A 19,804-nucleotide genomic window follows, 5' to 3' on the forward strand; every position below is an offset into this window, starting at 1 on the left:
TTTTGCACTTTTGTACTTGCAACTTCTCTCCATGCACCTGAGGGTCAAAAAATGGATACATACAGAGATCCACAAACAAATTTTCCATACACCAATAGCTTTGTTGATCATGAACATGGGATTTGTTTCACACAATATTTGTTTTAAAACACAGGATTATTCTAATGTTAACATGAGCTTTGTTTCTCATGGATGGTTTTTGTTTTGTATGGCTGTATACAAACGTATTAAGTAAAAGCTATCTTGGTTAAATTATTTTTTGTGCTTAAGTTGGTGTGGTACATTTTTAGATTTAATTCTTATGCAAGAGGGCCTCTGTTCTAGCCCCTGAGTACACCCTTATACAGTCTACCTGACATTCACTAAGCTAAGCGGCTAAGTATGCATTCCTGCAGGTTAGACCAACTCCAAACGTGTCACTTGACTCCTGACAGGTCTGCCTTAACTCAAATGGGATTGACCTTTCTTAAATGTTTTGTTATTTGTCTGATACAAATATGTGCTTTACCAGTGAAATGCTGGGGTCACGATCAGTCCCTTACACCTTCCGTGTTCCGTGTTTTCCCTGTCTTGTGTTGAGTTGTTCCTTAGTTTCGTTTTGTCCTCACCTCGTTTGATTGCTTACACCTGTCCCTCGTTTCTAGGTTTGTGAATTTCATGTATTTAAACCCTGTTGTGTGCCTTGGTCGTGGTAGTTCATTGTTTGACTGGGTTGTGGTTGGGTCTTTGTACTCCGAGCCTTTGTGTTTCCGAGCCCTGAGTTTTCCCTTGCCTTAGTTATAGCCTGCTTTCCCGTGTGCCTTTGTGTGTTTGTTGGCTCTAGGACCCTGGACTGCCTAAACACTCTGATTTTGGATTTACCCATAATAAATCTCGCTCCTCTCCGCACATGCGTCCGCCTCCTTACCGCTCGGCGTTACTGCTGGTCTTTTAATTTAAACTTTTTAATTTAAACTTTTAATTTAAACTAAATTAAACTAATTTAATTTAAACACAAAACATGTACACAAATGGCAATTTTTTGATTGTAAAACAAGATAAGAAATAAAATAAAATATTGGTATCGGTGACATTCACTGACTCAGACTTTTTAGATCTATATAACTAGTAGTTATCTGAAAATGAGCAAATCTGCTATGATTGCTTTAGTTTTGGTTGTAACAATGACACATACTGAGTCAAGAGTTAAGAGGCTTTATTTCAGCTATATACAAGTATACCGTGCAATAAAGTTCTTCCAGGACAATGGTGCAATATAAAAGAACAAATTGTTCTTTTAAAAAGTGTAAACAATTCAGTGAATACCAAAGATAGGACCCACATGCAACACTGACAAGTACCCAGTACAGAGTGGATGTGCAAAAAAAAAAAAAAAGAAATGTAGCATGCTATGACATAAATATTGAGCAGATATGCTTATAGCCCTCATATCTGGAGTTATGGCCCACCTGTTTGGAGCTACGCACCTCCCATTTAGAGGTGGTCCAGCCTACAGCCTTTTCTGCTGCCCCAGAACAGAGACTGATAGGACGTGAAGAATATAGCAACCACTTGTTTGAAACTGGGCAGAAATATAAATTGAGTATCGTATGACCCTTGTAATGACCAATGGTTTAATTCCTCTTTGTCTCTGATGACCAATGAAGGGTAACAACACCACTGTTAAGAGATAAGGTTTATGTCTTCTTCTGCTCATAGTAAAGGAAAGGCAAAAGCCTAAAGGTGTACCAGTTAAAAGTTTACCTATCATTATAAAACCATCACGATGCCAGTTTTTTTTTGCTGGAAAATACACCTAAGGCCATAAAACTAAAGCATTCATTTGCCATAACTGGGGTTATCACATGGTTTAGTGGTAAAACAGAATAGCACCAAAAAAAACTGGAACTGGAATTTGTTTTAGACACATCATGGATTTTTTTAATGTAATAATTATATGGTTTATGAAATTGTAACCCATTGTAATCCATCTTGCTGAACCACAGATAGCAACTCGAACAAAGTTCAAGGTCAGAAAGTATGTTAATATACAAACGTTTCAATTTGACAGTTGTATAGCCAGCAATTCTTATTTCGACATGACAGTTTGCGTTATGAGAGCAAATGGAGAGCTCAAGTGTGCTACTGTGCTGCCCTCTACTGGTGAAATTTTGTATTGACATCCACTATTGAAGCAAGCCTTAAGCTTGGAGCCACATCACTTTATTGCTTGATAAATAAAAATAAGGAATTACTGGTTTAAATTTGGATGTTTCCAGATAAAATATAAAGAGGCAAATAAAAACCAATGCTATTAGTGTCAAAAGGTCACACATTGTGAAAGAGTTACACACTTCTGCCAAACAATCATTATTTGTATTATATACAATCTAATTTTAATAAATGTAATATTTCTACCTAGGAAGATCAACAAGCAAAAGTGAAACAAACTCACTCATCTCAAAAGCAAAAAAAATAATCATAAAACATCACACACATCACAGATACAACAAAGTAAAATAAATTATAAAGCACTAAAATACACCACTAAAAACATAAAACTCATTCTGACCTGTAAGGGTAAGCAAACAAGCATATCTTCAAACATATGCAAACAGATGCCAGAAAGATAGGTAAGGCCAAGCAAAAGAGCCCCATGGGGTCAATTCTCTTATGCTCTTTCACTTGTTGCCTCTGTATCTTCAACTATCTGTTCTGTTCTTCATTTTCTTTCTTCTTTGTAATTGTTCTTATTTTCATGATTCCCATTTCTTCACTAAGTTTGTTCACTATATAAAAACAAAAGCATAAATAACTGAGACTATAAGATCATCTTAGAAGTTTAGTGTTTTGGAGTATTCAACTGGAATTAGAAACGGTGTCCGCATGAACACTATTGATGCTCAGCACCAGGTATTTAGGTAAATACACAAAAATTAATACAATAATAAGTTCCACTTACATAGTCTCATAGGAGCTGTCTTTGGTCTTCAGGAAGCGCATGGCAAAAAAAGCACCTGCTTGGAGCACCAGCACCAATATGATTCCACCTATGAAGCTGGCCATGCTAAAACCCCCAGCCTTAGGAGTGTCGTCTTCATCCTTGGGAGTGTCATCTTCAGCCTTAGGAGTGTCATCTTCAGTGTTAGCAGTGTCATCTTAATGAGAAATATTAAGAAATATTTTAGTCACTGGCAGAGATTTATAAAAAAAAAAATAATAAAAAAAAAGGATAAAGGAATATTGAATATAACTGACACTGAGAAAAAATATGTTAACCTGAATCACTTTCTTCAGAATCAGCATTTCCAGTAAATGATCAAATAAACATAACAAGCATACATACATGTGCACACAGTTGATTATTTAAACACATTAACGATGTGTGTGATATTAATGTTTCTGTGGGTTTGTGATACTCACCTGGACATGAATCTTTCTCATTGAATACTACACAGCCTCCAGCTTCGTCCATGTCAGATATGCACCCTGTGTTATTATCTAAGCAAAAGGTGAAAACCATCAGCACCAGGTAACATTTGAGTCTGTGTTTGTGTTGTGTGTTCAGTATGTGTATGTATGTGTGTGTGTTGAGTGTTCCATAAAAGTGTTTTACATAAGAAGAGATAAACACACAATCAGATAATTACTTTTTGATCAGGGAAGGAGAGACAGAGGGGGAAAGAGAGAGAGAATCAGTGTAAATATGGCTAAAATGTTGCTTCTTCTGTACCTGCCTGGTTGTCTTACCACCCCACACACACATCACATTCTCCTCAGGGAAGATAATAGTACTGAATTATTAACTGAGGATGAGGTCTGTGTGAGGCTGCCAACTCTTTGTGTGCGCACTTTAATTATTCACTGTGCTGTTCCTGAGCACTCTCTACAAGGATGGAATCACATGTCACTCTGAGGTTGTGAGTGTGTGTGTTGAAGCAAGAAAGAGAGAAAGACAGAGACGCAGACATGGCAATAAATAAAAATATCCTTTCTCTGTTTGAGTGTGTATGTATTTGTATATGTGTGTTTATGTTAAGGCTATGCAATATATTGTTTGTTAATGAAGCCCTTACAACAAAAAACATACATGTCAATTTACAGTTTTTCTGCAATCTATAAAATAAAAATAATAGTATGAATCATTATTGCAAGTTTTATTTTTAAATGCCTATGTTAATTAATTAAGAAAAAGCATATTTAGCATTTTATTGTAATTTTAATGTAAAACTTAAACGCTAATGGCTAGTATATGTTTTTTTTTTCTGCAAGGGCTCACTTAATATCATAAGGGTGGCCTTTGCATACTAATATCACAAAATGCTTCAATACACAAATGAGAACTCAAGCAAGTCACAGTTTTTTCCATCTATCGTCACCAATCTCAGAAGTTACACAAGTGTTTGGGATGTTTTGACGAATTATGTCATTCATATAATCCAACAAATAAATAATAAAGATAGATAATCTGTAAACATGGTAAATCAGGTTCCCCAGTGCATTTCAAATATACTGCATGGCATATCTCAATCTCAATGTAATATTTTGTGTGTGTGTGTGTGTGTGTGTGTGTGTGTGTGTGTGTGTGTGTGTGTGTGTGTGTGTGAGAGAGAGAGAGAGCAAGAGAGAGAGAGAGAGAGAGAGAGAGAGCGAGAGAGAGAGAGTGTGTGTGTGAATGCATATGTGCATGTTCTCTCACCATTGTCACAGTTTCTCCATACACAGCGTGTCAGATTGAGCTCAGGGTCTCCACTTGTGCAACGATCACATGAGTCCAGGTCCGAGCAGTCTTCTTTGGTTGAATCATCTAACAATCAAGCAAATTAAACAATATGGAGCAAATCTGGGCCAGGTGCCTCTCCTCCTTTGTAATTGTCATGCCATGGTATTCTTACACTGTTCATGAAAGAAGTTTCAGATGATTAATTTCAAGTATACTAGCCAACACAGATCCCAATGATCACATATGAAATAATATATTTTTTTATTTAATGTCAGTTATTAATTTCTCTGGTTTGACCAATAGTCAACTTAGATCGAAGTGATTAGTAAAAATACAGTAATTTGTCATCTTAACTGAGAATTTGTTATAAGTTAATGGGATGTTATAAACCATTGGTTTACCAACAGTTTTAGAGCCCATTTGAGTCAGTTTAAGCAGTATAAAGGAAGCTCAAGGTACAGACGGTCTACTAACATCTAAAATCTACGGATTTAAATAAAACATTACAAAATTATATTTGGGAATTCTTATCACCTTAACACCTACACATTATCAGTTTTTAAGGAATGTAATAACCTGGACCTGTTAAAACTTTTAAACTAATCTGTTTTTTAAGTTGCCCAGAACCAGAGAATATTCTAATGGAAATGTTTTTAAATAGGCTTAAATAAGTCTAATGAATAAGACTTAAATAAGTCTAATGAATAATGACAGAGGAGAAATGTTAAAGGTTACAGAAAGGGTCAGTATTCAGTGAGATTATCTGTTAAAAGTAACATATAACCTGTTTTAGAATATGATTCCTGAACACATACAGACATACCTAACACAGTTGACTCTTACCTTCAGTTTGTGAACTGGTCATCTTCAGCTGTATAAGTAGCAAAGTACAACACAGCACAACTGCAGTACACCTCATTCTTAGCAACAGGCTGTCTCTTCTCTCTATATACATATGCAGTCACAATATAGATGAACAGATGCGAAGGTTTAACAAAAATTTACACTTTATGAAACTTGAACAGCTTACAAGACATATAACTGAAAAACTAGTGCACTCCAAAGTGCTCCAACTGGTGGACTAAATCACACTAAAGTGAAGGAAAAGTAAGTTAAAGAAACATCCCAGCTGTGCCCTTCAGCAAGGGACATTCTGCTGAGCTGTAATGCAATGATGTGTGTGTGTGTGTGTGTGTGTGTGTGTGTGTGTGTGTGTGTGTGTGTGTGTGTGTGTGTGTTTGTGTGAGTGCACTGACGTCATGCCTTCTGAATCAGAGAGTGGAAGATGTGTAACATGAGACAGGTTACTTGGCAATTGGATAGTTGGTCCCCCAGTCTCAATATCCAACCCAAAATGTAGGTTCATTATCAAACATGTACTGATGAAGAATATACTTGCAATAGCACTCACTCACTCACACACACACACACACACACACACACACACACACACACACACACACACACACATGCTCCCATACATGTACACACATTCAGAATGTATTTTATTGTATTTCAGTAGACCATGCCACACTGAGAGACTATGGAGGCAGCATACACAGTCATTTCGGGAATTATTTTTTATCCTCTACCCTGAGTATCACAAGGACATCTACATAGGTACACACACACACACACACACACACACACACACACACACACACAAACACACACCACACAAATACAAAAAAAAGAATAAAATAGAAGAAAAGAAAAGAAAACAAAAGAAAAGAAAAAGAAGCTATCCAATAAGAGGGGCTTCTGCAACACTAAATGGAGCTGAGTCATTCTTCTGCAGTTATGGTGTTATATGTAAGAATCAAATGACTGACTTGTTTGTCTTTTTTCCACTAAGGCCTATTTGGAGGTATATCAAATTAGAGCTCTTCATTCTCATCTTCTCTCTGTCTCTATTCTTTACTGTCTCTTTGCTGAACACTGTCTCCTTGTATCTCTCTCACTGTGGCACTGCAGAAGATAATTATTTTTGGCTTTGACAGTGAACGAGTAGCTTGTGCGTGCATACAGGAGAAAGGGAGAGTCTGGCACAGTTAAATAACATGTGATGTCCTTCAGCTATATGCAGTATTAGGCATGCTCTTTTGATCCCTGTAAACTATACCCAAGGCCACTTTACCACTAGGTAAATGTAAGGTACTGATGCTCCATATTCTGTCTTAAAGAACAATGTGCATTAAACTGGTGCAGGTCTGTAGGTTGAATCTAGGTGTCAGTGTAAGACTGGGTAAGTTTGGATAGGGTAGAAAAGCCCACTACTCTCCTGGTTGATTGCTTATGTTCCTTTCAATGCATATGGTATGGTATATGGTATCTAATGTACTTTAGAAATCTATCTATCTATCTATCTATCTATCTATCTATCTATCTATCTATCTATCTATCTATCTATCTATCTATCTATCTATCTATCTATCTATCTATCTATCTATCTATCTATCTATCTATCTATCTATCTATTTGCTGTCAAACGCGAATCCTAAGTATGCCCAGCAATGTGAATATAGAGTGGGCGGACTCCTGTTGGAAGCGCACGATAAAGCTAAAAAGACAGCGCGTGCGCTCTCTTGATATTAGGTAACTGGGAGAAGTTCCGCAGTCTCCTCATGCATGCACACACACGCATATACCTCCGGGAATATAGGTTTCTTTCAGAATTAATATTAAAATAATAACGCAGTACAGGTATTTCAAGCTGTTATGCACTGAATACATTATTACAATAAAGTATCTTACATACAAATTAGAACTGCGTCTGAATTGTGAAAATATTTATAATAAAAATGATCAGTATCCTAATGTGGGTTTCATAGTTTATATGGTGAATAATTCCCGGGTATATTTTCGCGCAGTCTCGGACATTTTAGAATGCTTTCAACTCATAGTGCTCTTTTCTCTTCAGATGGCGTCTACCGGAAGCGTGTGTCCTTATATAGACTACGCTAAGAAGAGGAGAGTTCCCCGTCTCTCGTGCCGAATTCCTCGCCCACCTGCATCATTGAAATGCACAGCCACTCGGTTATTGCGACGCCCCCTATTTCACCAGGGAGAGCGAGAATCCCTTCATCTGCCAGGAAATTATGTCATCGTTGCAGAGGTTATCTGCACATTACCCATGACTTCTAAACTAGTAGATTAACAACGAGTTAATCAACGTGAAACAGACTGCGTCGCTTGTGACACATAAAACCATGAAATGCATCACATCTTTAAAAGAGGTTTATGACAAACTGCGGCTCAGACATATAGGCCTACCCAAAATGTGCGTCACTACAATCAACTGTGCCTTCTTTTACGCGTGTTTTTCAGCACCATGGACAGCGATGACTCATTCTCTCTCTCTCTCTCTCTCTCTCTCTCTCTCTCTCTCTCACACACACACACACACACACACACACACACACACACACACACACACACACAAATACAAAGGGCTTTGCCAGATGAATTCATCTAATGGCATTTACTTTTTTATATAGATGTGAAATATATTACAATCCAATTTCTTAAACTCCTACACCATGGAACCATTAAATGCCTTTCACACATGAATCAGGAACGTCTACTCTCTAGCCGTCGCAGTGGGCGGGGTGAAAGAATGCGGTATTTTTATGAATGAAATTACGACAGTGGACGATTTCTCTGGGCGCTTTATGATTGGTTGTGGTTGGGGGAATCGACCCCGTCGTGGTAACTGACGTCAGAGGATCAGTGAAGGTACAGAGAGCTGCCCACAGATTTGAGAGTTCCACAGACGAGCTCGCGAAGACGACGGTCAAACACCGAGGAGCTAATGAAGAATCTTGCGCCTTTGTATTAATACAACAAATATACCCGACAGAAGACTTGGATCTGACTCCAAATTCAAAATTCCGATTATTCCACCGTGATTTCTTCGATCTCTAGTTTAAGATCTCACAGCGCGAGGTTTTGCTTGGATGATTAGCTACTGGAGGATTTTTCTTTAATCGAGCTTAACCACCACAGTAAGTCTGCATTTGCTTGAGTTTCTCTGTGTGCATCTGTGTATGACTGTCTTAATTTTAGAATATAATGAAACGGTTCACCAGTGAACACGACTAGGCCATCTGTAGCTCACTGCCACTATATTGTCAGTACTTGAGCAATCTCAACATGCGCACGAGACTGTTACACAGCATACAGTTTGCAAGGGGGGCTGGAATTAAATACGTAACCAGATAGCGCACTAGGAACAGGCTACGATATAACAATTTTACTTAAGGATTCTGAACTCACGTATCTCGTAAAATGCAGCATATGAATTTTAGTAGTATGTGCGAATTTAAACATGTACAGGCTTCTGTTTAGATTTTATACTTCGCGGGTATAAATGCCACTTATTTCTTTGACATGTAAGTAGATATACTGTAAAGTAGACTGAACTTGAATAACAAAGGCTACTTATCGTTTAGATTATGATTTTCACCGAGAATAAGTAGATGTTTCAGAATGTATTATCTGAATTATCAATTTAAACAATGATGCAGAACTGCTGATCTAATCACCAAATTTCCTTCTGTGACTGATATGAGAGCTTTTCAGTTCTGCCAGTGAGCATGTCAGAATCTGCCTTCAGTACCACAATATTGATACTGTGTTCATGTCTCTTCTTTATTCTCCCCTACAGTGATGGACACTAATGATTCTGAAGTTGGATTGGAGGTTGTCTTGGAGATAGATCCCATTCTACAGGATGCCCCTGCTCACATCACACCCAACCCCCTACTTGCAGCAGTGATGACTCCTTGGGATGTAGCCCTGTGTGTGTCAGGTGCTTTAATTTGCTGTGAGAATGCAATTGTTGTGGTGACTATTCTGTCCTCGTCATCTCTACGGGCACCCATGTTCCTGCTGATTGGCAGCCTAGCCTGGGCGGACTTCCTGGCAGGAGTGGGTCTGCTGCTGCAGTTCCTGTCTCATTGGTATGTGCCCTCAGAGGTGCTGGAGTTGGGGAGTGTGAGCTTGCTCGTGAGTGCACTGAGCGCATCAGTGTTCTCGCTGCTAGGCATAACCTTGGACCGATTCCTGTCCCTCCACCGAGCCCTGACTTATGGCTCACAGCGCACGCACACTCATACCCGGTGGGCCCTGGCTGCAGGATGGGTGCTGGCTGGCCTACAAGGGGCTCTCCCTGCCCTCGGCTGGAACTGTTTGGACGCTAAGCAGGCCTGTAGCGTGGTACGGCCGCTGACCCGGATTCACTTGGCCACCCTCTGTGGGGGTTTCCTGTTGGCCCTGGCTCTAATGCTGCAGCTAAATGCCTGGATCTGCCAAGTTGTCCTACGCCACTCACACCAGATTGCGCTACAGAGACACACGTTACCTTCAGCACGCACGCACGCCCGTCGCCGGGTGCACACTCTTGCTTTTATCCTCGCCACCTTCGCCAGCTGCTGGACGCCCTTCGCCCTGTACGGCCTCCTGGGTGATGGATCATCACCTACCCTGTACACATACCTTACACTGGTGCCAGTAACAGGGAACTCTCTGCTCAACCCTCTCATTTATGCCTATAGAAACACGCACATACAGAGAGCACTGAGGCAGGCCTTCTGTTGCTGCCTTCCAAACACATCTCAGAAATGCACACACACGCCCAGTGATGTCTAATTCAAAGCAAACGTCACATTCTCATGAAGAGCACATTAAAAAATGCTATATAGTGCCATGAAATAACATGCTCTGAAATCCATTACCAGTGTCAAGCCCATAAACATATGCACTTACATATTGAGAAAAATTTCACTGTGCCAACAGAAAAGACCTCTTCCTGACTCCTTATGAGTCATGAATGACAGTCACTGTCCTGCAGCATTTAAAGTGTGTGCTGTTTTATATTTTCTTTGTTTTTATTCTGCATTCAAAAATGCCTAATTAAAACTGTTTATCCTCATTAGTTTTCAATGTCACCAATAGAAATACATATTCCACAGCAGATTTTCCATTCAGTCATATTAAAGGAAAATGAAATGATGTTTCATTGTGAATAGAATTATTTTAATTGTTTTCAATTTGTGCCTGATATTTCACAAACTCTGACATTCAGAGATTATAGATGTAATTAAAAATCATTTGCACTTTACAACAGTTACTTGACGAAGTTTTATTTGAATGCTATTACCAGTCATGTAGGTCTATTTATTTGATTATTGATCAAATTATTTGCCATTTGATACCTCTGCAAAATGATGGGTGTTTTTATACTTCATGTTTGTCCTGTTTGCACTTGTGAGAAATTAATGGTGCACAAATTGTCTACATGTGACTGAATGTATTATTTTTAAAATTGAAATGTTTTATGAATACTGCTGTCTTGTTTATAGCAAAATAAATAGTGAATCTTTGAAATAAAATGATTGATTTTTGTATTCTCTGAAAAGCCACAAGTACTGTTTGCGAAAACATACTCATCACATTGGAATAAATCGGGCATCAGTTATCGGGTAACAGCTGGAAGGCACGCACTGGTGCAACACAAGACTGAATCATTGTAAGTCCCACTGTGTTTGGTCATGTAACTGAGCCAGCCTCAAAAAAAATTATTTTCATTAACAAATGCATTTCATTTGAGTGTGTTAATGGAACTGTCCACAATAGTCAAGGGGGAGCCTATGACTATCATTCTTTTTTTTTTTTTGCTCAGATCTAAAATACACTGAACACAAATGTGTATCTGATACAAATGAATTACTAAATAAATGCATCTTAAAAGGATTAAAATGTAATACACTCATGTAATAGGAAATATAGACTTGTTAAATATGATTTTAAGGAAGAAGAAAATGAAATGTTAAATTGTCACAGTTGCAGCTTTGGTTAGCTGCCAGCAAGAATCATAATTCTATTTTAAAGGTTAACATTTGAAAATTGCTGCTATATTCTGCTACATTTTATATCAACTCATCCTTGTAGAGTATTGTTGTACTGTATGTTTTACATTACCTTGTATAGTAATGTTTTAGATACATTGGGGAGGAAAAATGGTCTAGTATGCTAACATTTAGTAATGGTCTGTGGGCCCTGACACAACACAGAGTAGTGCTCCTTGAATACACTCCTGGTTTAACTCATCAGGGCTGGGTTTCTCAGAAGCATCATAACACAAAGATTATTGTTAAATTTTAGCACAAGTACCACACTGAACACTCTATTGTAGATGATCCCAACACAGTGATAGTGCTGTGAAATGGAGCTAGCTCATTATCTAAACCTTTTTGTGGATTAGGAAATCCACAAAACATGTGCACTATAGAATAGGCCAAACACCTGAGGCAGAACCCTATTTTATTATAACTATATATCCAAATAACTTTTAAACATCTCTTAAAAGTTCAATCTATGGAAGATTAATATTTCACTGATATGAAATTATATCAGAATCAGCAAGAAAGCCAACTGCATTCTTGAGGACACTGACAATCTATTTGATTTAGAGGAACTCAAACAGTATGGATGGCTAACAGAAGCTAACATTCTCAAAAAGTAACTGAAAAAAAATTTCTCTTCAAAAATCTGAAAATGTCTTATAGAAGGCTGTTATAATGCTTCCGTCCTATGTGAAGGCCAGTTTATTTTTAATTATACATCTCTGTTCTGCACTGGTTATACTATGGAAATACTGTATTAGGCAGGTCACAGAGTAGCATTTCTAAGTTCTGGCACAGGAGTGGCCTGCCATGCAGATTTTAGGGCTCTCACTGGTCCAACACACTTGACCCAACTCATCAGCCAATTAATTTATAGGTTTAATTACATGAGATAGAGATGGGGGACTGTAAAAATGCATAGGGCAGGGGGACTCCAGAAAATGAAAGGGAAATACAATCAACAAGAACAGGTTCACAAACATACCATATTCGAAATTAAGATCTTTATTTTCATTAAAAGCACTGATAGAAAATGTTTACAATTACAAATCAAAAATACCAAATAAATTGTTTTCTGATTTCAAAACTTTGCATAATTTTCAGTAAAACTTTGGCTTTAAAATAATAGGCACTTTGGAATACAAAATCAAAAGGAAAGACCAGGTGACTGGCAAAGGCATTAATGGGACTGCACACTGGACACATGGGGAGGACAGGTAATGTAAAATAACAGGTTAAATTCTTCCATGGACCACATGCAACTGAGCTAAAATACGTGTTGCCATTTGTCGCAGCTCATAAAATAAGCACATCCAGTCAGACATTGGAACCCAAGCCAATCAGCAAAATGAAAAAAAGAGGAAATACCACCACATGGAATGACATAACGCCACAAGTGGCACTGAGGTCAGAGAAAAGATGCATTCCACAAACATGGATAGAGATATCAGCTGTCAAGGCCACAGGCCATGAACACACAAAAACTGGATTAAGAGAATGCTCATGCTTTAACTCTGGGAATGAGTGCTCTAAGGGCCAATAACAGAAAGTAATCTAATCTAAATTACAAACTTCAATAGTCTATTAGTTTTGAGTATCTAAATTACATAATGTGTCTCTTACTCGTCTGGGTGTAGGAAAAATACCAAAGATTTGGGTGATTAATATCAAGCTTCTGCAGATATACTGACATGCAACAAGAATAAACACTTTGATCCTCTTTACCTCTAAAATGTACCCATCTTTAGCTGCAGAAGAACAGGCCCTCAGAAATAGGAGCAGGCTAATCATCTAAATAATTCACTCTCAGTCAGAACAGACCGCGCGCGCACACACGCATGGGCACATGCGCACATGCCCTCTTTACCATACACTGCAGTTAGATGCATTAAAAGATAAGTTATTTGAGAAGTGGAAGTTGAATAATCTTTGCTATGAGATGTAGACTTATTCAGACCACTCCTCATCATCAAACTCTGAAGAATCATCCTCGGAATCGCTACACTCCACAGCAATACGGCGGGACAAGATAGCTGCCACATCATTGCCCACGACGTCCCTCTTCTCTTGCTCTCTCTGCTCCTCCACTTTACGCAGATTAAATCCTGGATACAAACAAGCACACTTTCACCAACTTGTTCAGACACACTGTTAAGGAACTGAATTTAAATATGCAGACATCAAAATAGAACATTATGCTAAGGTCCATCCAGCAGTCCCCCCCCCCCCCCCCTCCAAGTGTTCTGTTCTCATTGAAGCCCTCAAAAGGGCCGAATCTGTTTTGCAAATACAGCACACTGCCAATGGGTTTATGCCCCATATCCAAAACCATTTTAAGATATGCGCATTTTTGTTCTCCCTGTTCTAACATACCCAAGTTAATCAGGTGTGTTAGGTTATGGAAAAAATACAAAAATGTGCAGAAGATGGGGTCCCTAAGAACCAGTGGGATACTGAATTTTCAGAGGAATAGACAATAATTACGGATAGAGATGCCATACCCTAAAATTCATTGTTCTTAACTGATGCATGAATGTCAAATATTGAATCAAATCTGGCCTGCAGCTAATCCAAAGAAATGCTGTTTGTTCCGACAGTTCAGAAGTTGTCATCTAGATCCCTTCACTTACCTTGGCGAATAGCTGCTAGGAGATCACTGCGGGCATCGCTGGCAGGGGCAGGCTGGGCTTTGGGAGCAGGAGAGGTAGGAGGGGGACCTGGGGGTGGGGGAGCTGGAGCAACAGAAGGAAAGCATGGAGGAGGCGGGCCTGGGGGAGGAGGGGGTGGGGGTGGAGGTGGGGGTCCATCCCGAATAGGTTGAGGGGGTGGAGATGGAATATAGGGAGCTATAGGGGGTGGAGGAGGGACAGAGGAGGAATTAATGCAAGCAGGAGGAGAGGGAGGAGTATCGAATCCTGTAACAGGTGGGGGCGGGATTATAATGCTAACAGGTGGGGGAGGAGGTGGTGCTATAGGAGGGGCCACCATGGGGCGGCCAGTAGGAGAGGACACCATCACAGGGGGAGCTGGGGGAGGGTGAGTGGGACTTAAGAGGCTACTTCGCTTCTGGGTTGAAGTTCCAGGCAGTCCCTCATTATACCTGCAAGACATCTGGGATTAGTGAATGCACAACAGGATCTGTGCACAATGACTAAAAACTATGGAGGGACACTTACGCCACGTCTAGTGGCGGAGGTGGCAGGAAACCATCATCATCAGACAGTGGAGGTGGCAAAGGGGAGCCAGGATCAAAATTGCGAGAGGAAGTACTTTGGTCGTAAAATCCCTCAGAATCAAACATACCCATGTCCTCACCGGAGCCAATGCTACCATTAAAGTCAATAGAATTACTAAGGAAAAACAAAAAAACACACACACACACACACACACAAACACAGGTAAATTCCTTTATACAAACATGCTTTCATGTCTCCATCAGTACTTTTACATTCACTTACCCAGCATCAGTTTTAGGTACAACAAATTCTTCACCCATTTTGAGCCGTTCCCATTCCTCTTTACGGGTTTTGATCTTGCGGGGATTCAGGTTGCTTCGGTTCGGGTTTTCTCGTTTCTCTTTCTACACTCACAAACGCACTCAAATTTAATTCAAACAGAAACAAAATACCAGAAAACTCACATTATAATCCTACATCACGAGACGCCTATCTCACCCTATGTTTCCGTTTTTCCTTCATGATGTCTTTGGTATCTTGTAGCATCTGCTCTTTCCACAGGTCGAAGAAATAGGATGGATCAGTATAGAATTTAAGCGCCTCCTTCCCATCCTCCCTGAGACAGACACACACAGCAGATTAAGACAGGTCATTAATGTTTATACCAGAGATAACAAGTGCTTTGGGTTTCCATGAAGAGCACACATAGGAAACTCTGCACAGACTGGTGATACAGATAGCAGGCTCCTATTCCAAAAGCCTCATTTATTTACGTTAACCACATACAGCTTCACAGACAGCAATGTTCTATTCATGAAGGGTGGCATGCAGTATACAGTGTGCCTACTGGAGCACTGAGAATTGCGTTTTTACACACAAGCAGCAAATTAAAATAGGATTGTCTTAAAGGCAAAGAATTTGATTATTATACAACTAGATTTCAAACAACCAATTTCTGCAGCAATCCTCTTTAAAAGCTTTCTGTAATACCGCCGACACTGTTGCTTATCTGCAATAAAATCTTTTTTTTTTTTTATTAAAAAAAGAGAAGGTCCACTGGATTGACATCTCTCTTTAGTCTGCACTTTTACCAGGCAACAAATGACTGAAATCTGAAAGTGCCCTAATATAGTACATCCCAGAACATAGATCTGTATCCATTTACTGCAGATGAAAAGTAAACCATGTGCATGGATGTGTGTGAACCTATAAATGCTGAGGATGTTAAGTGGAGGTGGCTGGTTGCAGGTTATGTAAGTCTCCTGAACAGGCTGGGGCAGAGATGGCCGGGCGAAGAGCTGCTGGTCCTGAATCAGATTAGAGCGGAAAGCTTTGCGAGTGGTGATTGCCTGCAGAGACACTGAAGGCAACAAAACCAGGAAGCAAGTGAGTGGAAGAACAAAAGAAAAAAACAGGAGCACACTTAATTAATCATGCACAATTACTTCAGGAGGTGCTGAGAAAGGGCCGGTTTTGTTATCAGTCATCAATTGTTGATGGGCTCAGATAAATTATCAGCATGACTTAGCAAAGAGAGGATGTTCTCTTACCCTCTTCCTCTTTAGGATCCAGCTGTGTGACTTTGACCTGCAGCTTGTCCACTCTCTCACCAAGGGTGTTCACCCTATCTGCAAACATGCTTGCCTGGACAAACAGCTCGCCGAACACATCCTCCGCAAACTTGCCTGGGACACGCACAAAGATATGCAGAGTCAGCCTCACTCAGTGGGCCCTACAGCAACACAAATCCAGTAGAGGGCACCACTCACTGAGGGAGCCGAGCTGGCGGATGATGTTGGCCAGCGTGATGTTGGTCACGCACTCTAGCTCGCTCTTCACAGCCATGGGCAATGTCTGGCGACACAGGTGCCGCGGCTCGATGTTGCGCATCACCAAGGGCATGATGGTGGCTCAGCTCCTTGCCTCACTGCCAGACAGGAGATCGGACATGAGATCCAGGGCTGTGGGAATTAACACTGCTGCTGCGGCTTCCGCAACAGTCTTACTTCTGCTCATTCTAGCTGTCGCGCTGTTTGTTTTGCCGTGCACGCAGACACTTTCAGTTATCCAACGCATGTAGAAACACAACCAGGCTGGAGTTTAAAGCAGAACCAATCCTGCCTTGCGCCTTCCTTCATTGACGCAACTACTGCATGCTTTATTTTTGTATCACCACTGCAGAGGCAACACTATCTCTGGGCATGTCTGTTCTGCTGCATTTGTGAAAACTGGTGAACTATCTTGCATAGCAAGATCACCGTTATCGAAGGCCGAGACAAGGTGCCCTATATGTGATAACCCTTGTCTCTTAGTTGAACAGCAGCATTATGGAAACAGTGCTAGTAGCCAAAGCAAGTTCCCTCTTTTGTATGCATGTGGGGTAGCAATGTCTCTACTGAAGTAGAAATAACACTATGTGGCTAAACAGAAGAAAATTGTTCCCTTTTCCACTATGGCCATCAACAGAACAAGTTACTCTGAATGGAGAAATCATGATGTATCCTGAGCCAGCTACATAGCCAGCCTGCAAAATAAAGAAGGACATATCCTTCTGTCTTCCAGGCATAAAACTGCACATTTTGAGATAGTGATACTGTCTGGCCCACTAGTATGTACACAGGAAGGCTCCACTTATTTGTTGTTTGGATATGCTGCCAAATATAACATGATCAGACAGACATTAAAAGAATTTGATGCAACATAGAAATACAATTTATTTAACGAGCTAAGGCATGTACATCTATGTAGAGGATTCAAAAATATGTCTACCTATATCTAAGATTTTTTTAGTCTAGTTTATTATGTACACAGAAGTCAACTGTAATGTACTGCAATAGCTAAAATGTGAATACAAATATTTGTGATGCATACTAAAGGGACATGATGAGAAAGGACTGGTTTGAACTGAGAGCTAAAGTCACTGTGTGCCATTCTACTATTTTTCATACACATACTATATATACAATCAATTTTGTGGCATATATCTATGTTCAGGATTATATATCAGGATTACTATATCAGGACTGCCCAAAACCCGAGATTATACATCCAGGATTACTATATCAGGAATGCACAAATCCCGGTAAGGAAGGCTGATCAAACAAAACTCACAGAACTTGGTGTCTGATGATCATGACATTCTGCAGTGTAAGCAGTAAAATAGGACTTCTTAATTAGAGTTAAGAGTCTATATTGTATTTACCTATAGAAACCAAAACAGACCTCATTGGGTATGTACATTTACAAAGAACCTGTAAGTGTCAGCATAACACTCAGCATTCAGTTTTTTATTTTATTCTTAGACATCACAATTTTCTGTATAGAAGTTTACTCAATGTAGTTTTTTAATAAAAGAATATGTATTAAATAATTGTTAAAGCCAATTATATTTCAATGGAAACAACAGACTTCCACTAGATTTAAAGGGCATTTTACAAATATTTTTCAAAACATTTATGTTAGCTTTGTAATACCTTAAACACTGATCCACAAATATATAATTGTTGTCCCAAATAGGACAAGGTGTACAGTATAAAATTCACATCAGTGACTCGTGTTGTCAGTGACTATCCTACTGTAGTGTTTACACCGAACTTTAATCTAGCACACTGATGTAATGCAACTGTTTCTCCAGTCAACCTTGATTAGTGGGTGTTAGGAGGTGGATCCAAAATCAAAAACAATACACATCCAGGAGCAAACATAGGCAGCCCTTTCCTTAAAATTAAACCTACAATAGTCCTGGGGAAGCAATAATAAAGAATTTAATATTTTCTCACCTATAAGATACTCTGTTTAACTTATGATCGAAGTATCTAACCCTCCAACTGCACTTTTGGAACCTAACTAATTCAGTGTTTAGTGAAGGGGTCTTCAGTTAAATATTTAAATGAAAACGTTGGAGGTGAAGTGCGATCTCGGCTAATTTCAGCATAACAATGAAAAGACAATAAGCATCTGAAATTAATGAGAGGTAACGTTGTTCTCTCATATTTTCCACCTCACTAATCCCTTCATGAATAGAAATGAGATTATTTACAAAACCACCATCTTCTCAGTATGGTTGACATGGTGAAATATGTACGTCTAGCTTTTAGGCTTACTCTACTTAGTCTTTACACACCCTTAAACACCCGGCTCCTGTGTAATAGTACAGTTCTGACCACCTGGGTATCAGGTACGATAGCCTGGGGTAAACTCTACAGAATGGTGATTAGCTCTCCAGAAGTGGGGCTAGGCCTATATGCAACAGAGAAAGAACTCAAATCTCCAATAAATTTACCTTCCTACAGAGTTCACAACACCTTGAAATAACGGATCAGGTGTTTTGGGTTTGTGTTTGAAGTAGCTAACATTTTACATGAGCGAAAAACTCCATAGGACGAGTACCGATGCAATAGAATTGATCTAGACATGAATGAAGACTGTAATTAGCTAGCTAGCTGTGAAGTAACCCTGGGTTATATAGCTATGACTACTGTATGCAGTAAAGACGAGCCATTGGCTTTAAGCAAAAAATCAAAACGATTAAGCTAAACCTAGTTTAAACTGAAACAACATAAATCTGACCAGATGTTGCGGAATAATCTATACAATATCTACGAAATATTACACTGCAGACGACCGGATAAAGCCAAGTTAACTTTACTTATTTTCGGAAAGTAAAACTTTGCGGCCCACCCTGAACGTCCAAAGCAGGAAGTAAGTTATTAACTAAGCTACCAAGATAGCTAGCTAGCAACTTAAACAGCACAAAAGTGGCTAGCTAGCTAGTTCGCGTTTTAAATAAAGGTGAAAATATAAAGATAATCTCTTACCGAAAGATAAAGGAAATTAGTCCTTTCTGTAGAAGTCTTTATAGTTTTCAAATACTTAATGTTAGCTACCTTAACATACTTTTGTGACTCATTATTTTTCTGAGCCGAAAATTGTTACAATCTACCGTCGCAAGAGCACGGACTCTAAAGTTCCGGCTTTGTTAACTTTTCATTGGTCGATGCTTACAGGTTCGGAGAAACGAT

At 39.4% G+C, this 19,804-nt stretch overlaps 3 protein-coding genes across 3 annotated transcripts; 1 reads left to right on the top strand and 2 right to left on the bottom strand.

The window, feature by feature from the left end:
• Nucleotides 1-1,256: 1,256 nt before the first annotated feature.
• Nucleotides 1,257-5,808, bottom strand: cd164l2 (CD164 sialomucin-like 2). The gene is made up of 5 exons (XM_081725165.1): nucleotides 5,546-5,808; nucleotides 4,679-4,786; nucleotides 3,403-3,480; nucleotides 2,942-3,137; nucleotides 1,257-2,768 (listed from the first exon to the last, which is right to left on the bottom strand). Exons 1-5 carry the CDS (start codon nucleotides 5,655-5,657, stop codon nucleotides 2,756-2,758), a joined length of 507 nt encoding a protein of 168 aa, XP_081581291.1. The 5' UTR covers nucleotides 5,658-5,808; the 3' UTR covers nucleotides 1,257-2,755.
• A 2,643-nt stretch (nucleotides 5,809-8,451) lies between these two features.
• On the top strand, nucleotides 8,452-11,094 carry gpr3 (G protein-coupled receptor 3). Its single transcript, XM_027027496.3, has 2 exons — nucleotides 8,452-8,706; nucleotides 9,369-11,094. Coding segments are annotated over exons 1-2 (984 nt in total). The 5' UTR covers nucleotides 8,452-8,705; the 3' UTR covers nucleotides 10,352-11,094.
• A 1,502-nt stretch (nucleotides 11,095-12,596) lies between these two features.
• wasf2 (WASP family member 2) lies at nucleotides 12,597-19,760 on the bottom strand. Its single transcript, XM_027027495.3, has 9 exons — nucleotides 19,601-19,760; nucleotides 16,553-16,710; nucleotides 16,334-16,468; nucleotides 15,990-16,143; nucleotides 15,282-15,399; nucleotides 15,066-15,187; nucleotides 14,784-14,957; nucleotides 14,238-14,707; nucleotides 12,597-13,712 (listed from the first exon to the last, which is right to left on the bottom strand). Exons 2-9 carry the CDS (start codon nucleotides 16,683-16,685, stop codon nucleotides 13,555-13,557), a joined length of 1,464 nt encoding a protein of 487 aa, XP_026883296.2. The 5' UTR covers nucleotides 16,686-16,710; nucleotides 19,601-19,760; the 3' UTR covers nucleotides 12,597-13,554.
• Nucleotides 19,761-19,804: the final 44 nt, after the last annotated feature.

This window comes from Electrophorus electricus, chromosome 2 (genome assembly GCF_041902795.1).
Source record: "Electrophorus electricus isolate QZ-2024a chromosome 2, ASM4190279v1, whole genome shotgun sequence".
Taxonomy (NCBI): Eukaryota; Metazoa; Chordata; class Actinopteri; order Gymnotiformes; family Gymnotidae; genus Electrophorus; species Electrophorus electricus.

What these genes read in the sequence shown, in the direction of transcription:
- cd164l2 (XM_081725165.1), bottom strand. Translation starts at nt 5,657, where the DNA reads ATGTATATAGAGAGAAGAGACAGCCTGTTGCTAAGAATGAGGTGTACT. An exon ending in GACCAGTTCACAAACTGAAG is followed by an intron (nt 4,787 to 5,545) that starts GTAAGAGTCAAC and finishes CTTGATTGTTAG; the next exon opens with ATGATTCAACCAAAGAAGAC. An exon ending in ATGGAGAAACTGTGACAATG is followed by an intron (nt 3,481 to 4,678) that starts GTGAGAGAACAT and finishes CCTTTTGCTTAG; the next exon opens with ATAATAACACAGGGTGCATA.
- wasf2 (XM_027027495.3), bottom strand. Translation starts at nt 16,685, where the DNA reads ATGCCCTTGGTGATGCGCAACATCGAGCCGCGGCACCTGTGTCGCCAG. An exon ending in CCGCCAGCTCGGCTCCCTCA is followed by an intron (nt 16,469 to 16,552) that starts GTGAGTGGTGCC and finishes TGCGTGTCCCAG; the next exon opens with GCAAGTTTGCGGAGGATGTG. An exon ending in CCTCCGCCACTAGACGTGGC is followed by an intron (nt 14,708 to 14,783) that starts GTAAGTGTCCCT and finishes GATGTCTTGCAG; the next exon opens with GTATAATGAGGGACTGCCTG.